At 40.8% G+C, this 5,370-nt stretch overlaps 1 protein-coding gene across 5 annotated transcripts in view; it reads left to right on the top strand.

The window, feature by feature from the left end:
• Positions 1–5,370, top strand: part of RECQL5 (RecQ like helicase 5) — an 85,626-nt gene that overhangs the window by 55,156 nt on the left and 25,100 nt on the right. For all 5 annotated transcript variants that reach the window (XR_004254820.1, XM_032211655.1, XM_032211656.1 and 2 more), the window contains exons 9-10: positions 2,873–3,100; positions 4,289–4,385. Coding sequence is in view for 4 of the 5 variants with exons in the window: in XM_032211655.1 (XP_032067546.1) it covers positions 2,873–3,100; positions 4,289–4,385 (325 nt within the window). In the remaining variant the exon portion in view is untranslated. The remainder of the gene's footprint in view (positions 1–2,872; positions 3,101–4,288; positions 4,386–5,370) is intronic.

Genomic DNA, 5,370 nt, shown 5'->3' with positions numbered 1-5,370 from the left:
GTGGTTGGTGTTAGAAAAAGAATGATTTGCACTTAGCAAAATCAACAGAATGGAAGAGATAACCAAAAGGCTCTTCCTCCACAGACACAGGAAGATCTTTGCAGGCTTATTTTTTTCCTGTGAAATACTCTATGAAAAAGAATCAAAAGACCCAGTTTATGCAATGGCTTTGCCTCCCATGGGAGTGAGGAAATAATTCCATAGTTCACAAGAAGAGAGGTTTTGAGAAGAACTGTTAATACATGGAAGATACAAGTGGAAGCACGTGTACTTCCAGGGCAGTGGGCAGGGCAGAGTAGGGTAGGGAGGAAGATGGATGGGCAGACAATAGATGATAGATAGATAGATAGATAGATAGATAGATAGATAGATAGATAGATAGATAGATAGATAGATAGATAGATATTCTGATTCCATGCTATTCCTTGCAAGGAAGAGAGTGGCTTCTCTGATTTCCATTCCTTCTCCTCCACCCCCCACCCTTCCCTCACATCTCCTGCTTCAATCTAATGCTTTGCAGAGAGTTACTGCTCTAAGGTCATGAATAAAGTATAAAGAAAGCTGCTCTGACTATTCTAAGAAAGACCATCGGCCCCTTCCAGCCAAGAAACCAACTGGCAAGTTGGCCAGTTCTTGTAACTCTGCCAGAGATTGACCTTTTGACTTGAACCTGTAAATCCATTGCCTCAACTTTTAATTAAAAACCTCGCCTGCATTTTTGTTAACTGGTATCATTTTAAAGATGAGAATATAGCTTTAGTTGTACATACTGAGTTCTTTTCTGTTACCTTGGAAGCCCGGCAGGAGTGCTAATAATTAAAAAACAAAGTCTCTTTCCTGCCATAACCAAATTATATTTTGTTCTTTTCCTTTTCTGGAGAGAAAAAAAATGGTCTGCCAAAAACCCTTGGCATTTCTAGCTGGGTAATGCTAGCAATTGCTAGAAGGACATGAAGAAAAAAATTCAACCGGATAATCTTTCATTGCTTGTGAAAAGAGGCTTTCTTTCAGCCCAAGAGCTGTGTGAGTCAGAGTCACTTTGCAGAACTGATAAGGGTAGCTTTGTAGCATTAAATTTTTCTCTTCCCCATCCTAACTTTTTTTATTCCGGGATTTTAAGCCACTAGCTGAGTATCTGACACAGATACAGGTTTCTCAACCGGATGGGTACTAGCAGTCCTGTGTTAGCACACACAGGTGTTTGTTTTATCTTTGCTAAAATAGTCCTGACTCTTGGAAAGTTTTACTCCTTCCTCCTTAGAATTCAATAGGGAAATGCCTCTAAAGGCATTTTTTTAAATGCCACAAAAATACTTTGTTACCATGGTTCATATCTTTCCAGCATAAGCCTGCTTTCACATGGAAGATGTTTGGGTTTTCATATTATTTGGAATAAGAAAAAGTGCCAGTGCTTAGAAATATTGTAAATGAATTCCTAGAACAGTGATGGCAAACCTTTTATGGAGTGTGTCCCAAAAGCAAGGGGAGCGCGGGGGGTTTGTGAGCGGGTGTGCCCACACCCATAATGCAATGTGTGCGCAACCCCAGCATGCATGCAGCACTCCCCCCTCCCTGCTTTTGGCGTGCTTTTTTCACATACACACACCCCAGGCTCCAGAGGCTTTCTAGGACCTTAGGAGCCTCCCCTGCGCTCTCCTCCCCCAAGGCTTCAGGAGCTTCCCTGAAGGCTCTGGAGGGTGAAAAACAGCCCTATGGCCAAACCGGAAGTGATTTCCAGTTTGCTCGTAGGGCCACTTTTTTTCCCCCTGGAGTCTTCAGGGAAGCCTCATGAAAGCTCCAGAGGGTGAAAAACGGCCCTATGAACAAACCGGAAGTTGGTTCATGAACTTCCGGGTTCCCCGTAGGGCCGGTTTTTCACACTCCGGAGGCTTCAGGGCAAAAAACAGCCTTAAAAGAAAGTTAAAGTCAGTTGGCCAGCGTGCACATGCATGCTGGAGCTGACAGGGCAACGCCTCGTGTGCCCTAATAAATGGCTACATGTGCCACCTGTGGCACGCGTGCCATAGGTTTGCCATCACAGTCCTAGACTATTGTACCTATCATAGGAAATAAACTGAAGCCCACATTCCTTTGATAATGTAGAATGAGACAAAATATATGTTCAGTTTGTATGTGTATAACTGCATTTGTGGTGTGCTTGGAAATTAATATACTAGGAAAAAATAAGTTTTTGAAAGTCTCTATTAAATAGTAATTTCCATCTCATGAAGAGCCTGGCTAACTGGCAAGGATGGAAAGGAGAATGTTGGTTCATTGGCATTTGTTCTATTTCTTTTAATGTTGTCAACAGAAATAGATTATTCTTCTCCCAAAGGTATCTTTTAGTTCAGTCAACAAGGACTGCTTTTTATTGACCTTTTATGGTCTGTACAGACAGTTTCATTCATCCAGCCAGTTAGGTGGTTGCTCAAACCTGAACAACATACAGCATATTTTTCCACTTGACACTCTGCCCAATAACATTCAGAAAAACGTGTATGGAGGGAAAGGTTAATATGAATCAACCCTAAAACAAGACCTCATTATAATTTTAAATGCCTGTGGTTTTGATGTGTTATAACTGCCTTTATAACTTCTGGTTAGAGATTAGTAGGAGAGGTTGTCAACTGATCATTAAGGTTACCAAACGGTATACTCAAATTATCTCAAAATAGAAGGCTAGCATTTTTCAGTAGTCTAGAAAGCTTGGAAAGCAAATAATGCTCTTTGTGTCACTGTGTCTTTATCCTGTGAGTATTTTTAACTTGGTCACCTTTAGAAAGTCTCTGAACCTTCCAAATCAGAGAAAAAGTGTTTCCTCTGTTTCCTTTACTTTTCCTCGATCTAACATTGCTTTTTGTTTGCCTGTTAGTTGTCGCCATGCTGCCATAGCCAACTACTTTGGAGATGATGTTCCCCAATGTAACAGAAACTGTGATTATTGTAAGAATCCAGCAGCAGTGAAGAAGCAAGTAGAAGCATTACAGCATAGCACCAAACGTTGGAGTAGAACCTATATTGGACCTTCTGCTTCATCTTGGAATGCCTTTGACCCTGAACTGTATGGAGGAGGAAAGCGAGGCTGTGGTGGCTTTGAAAGGTAGGTCTGCATTAACTAACCAGGAAGAGACATGTTTTTTGGCCAAATAAGAACTGTTCTTCTTTGTCTCCCCCCCCCACCCCCCCTTGGTGATTTTGATGATTCTCTTGACTAAGGAGGACAAAAGTTGAGAATTTTTTCTGTGTAAGTGAACTAAAGTGATGATCTCAAAAACCACAGCTTCTTCATGAATCTGTCACTTCAATATATTGCACAATTACTCTTTGTAGCTCAGTTTGGAAATCAAAATGCTCAAGAATAAGGAGCATAAGAACTATATATTATTTTTAATTGTTATAGAAATGCTTTTACATGTTTAAATGTAATTATGCAATTCTTTTAATACAAATGTAAAACTGGATCTCAGAATGCTTTCAATTGTGTTGCAAGTAAAAGCTGCTGTTCTCCCTTGTGGGGCTGCACAGTTATTCTGCCTTATTTCTATTTCCTTTCTTAAGGGAAGGCTGCAGGCCTTAAAAATAAAATCGGGAGATGGAACATGTCCATGTCCATATGGTAGAATAATACCCTCCTGCACATGCTTCCCAAATTGACTTTAAGTTAGGGTTAGGGTTAACCCTCAAAAATGTTCAGGAAAATGAGTTTTCTTAGAACAATCTGCCAACTGTTGTTGGTAAAAAGATGATTTGCTAATTTTTGTTGGAAAATTAAGCTTACCTTCAGCATCACTTTCTTCCTGTGAGAGAGAGTAAGATCCAAGTGCTTATCCTAACAGCTTACTCTAATATTTGTTTTTAATCTTTGTAGCACACTAGATGAAAGTTAAAGGCATTTTCTTATATTACATAGCTATACAAAATTGTTTCCATTATATTTGTGCTGGGGCAGACAATATGTGACCTTCTAGATATTATTGTAATAGAGATCCCATCAACATTCATCAGCTGTCATGCTGGCTAAGTTAGTGAACTTCTGAGTGCGCTTGAAATTTGAATTTGAATTGCCCATCATGGTTTATTCATCTAGTTTATTCATCAAATGCAATTAGTAACTTTAAGTTACATTTTACTCTGTAGTAAAACTCCAATCTTGTTTATACAAGGGTCCGCAATCCTGATGTTTAATCCTAATGCCTAGAATATTGGCCTTTGATCCTAATTTAAGATTTGGTATAATTTTGCATGATTCTCCTGTTCAACTTCCAAATCTTTCTGAGTTATTATTCAGATATGACGAAGATACCAGGAGTGTGGGTGAAGTTAATGAGGACAGCCAGAAAAAGGAATGGAACATTTTCTATAACAAACAGATGAAGTTGCGCAGGGTAAGTGGAAGGGCTTTCTATAGAAGATAGAGGCTCACCTATTACAGATAATCCTCGAGTTACAAATGTAATGGAGCCTGCCAATTACATTCGTAACCCAAGGATTTGTAGGAGTGAATCACCTAACTTGAACCCTCTTTTGCCCACGTATTCGCTAATGGAATGCATGGATCATTAAGTGCATGAGGTTTTTCAGGGAGGAAAAGGCCACGAGTGCTTCTCTCGACCCACTGAGATATCTCATGCTCCCCCTTCCCCCCCCATCCTGCTCAACCAGGTCATTTACCTTACATAGATCTTGATGTTCAATGGAGCTATCTCCTCTTCAGCCTCTGCCGCATTTTTGTCCTGAGTAAAGGCTTGCCGAGGCCTACAGGGACGAGACATTATATTTCTATAGGCTCCAGTCATTTTTGCAAAAAGCCTTTGCCAATGAGAACAGAGCCTGGAAGCGGCTCGTGTCCCTGCAGGCCTCCATTCTTGTCGGCAAAGGACTTGAGCCAAGGTGGCGCAGTGGTTAGGGTGCAGTACTGCAGACCACTTCAGCTGACTGTTATCTGCAGTTCAGCGGTTCAAATCTCACCGGCTCAAGGTTGACTCAGCTTTCCATTCTTCCGAGGTGGGTGAAATGAGGACCCAGACTGTGGGGGCAATATGCTGCCTCTGTAAACCGCTTAGAGAGGGCTGAAAGCCCTATGAAGCGGTATATAAGTCTATATATTGCTATTGCTATTGAAGAATATTGCTATTGCTATTGAGGAAAGGCTTTTTCTGACAAGAATGGAGGCCCGAAGGGATGCAAGCACTCTGATGGCAAAGGCTTTGCAAACAGAGGGAAGGCTTTGGTGCTTCAGGCCTTCCCTCAGTTGCAAAGCCTTTTATGCACATCTTGTCCAGCCTCCATTTGCAGAGAACAATGGACTACCTGTAAGATTTCAGAATTGATCTAAAATATTAAGACTAAACCTTGTACAAATACTAATAG

Source organism: Thamnophis elegans, chromosome 2, assembly GCF_009769535.1.
Source record: "Thamnophis elegans isolate rThaEle1 chromosome 2, rThaEle1.pri, whole genome shotgun sequence".
Taxonomy (NCBI): domain Eukaryota; kingdom Metazoa; phylum Chordata; class Lepidosauria; order Squamata; family Colubridae; genus Thamnophis; species Thamnophis elegans.
Note: the sequence above shows the minus strand (reverse complement) of the source record. Positions and strands in the feature narration are given on the sequence as shown.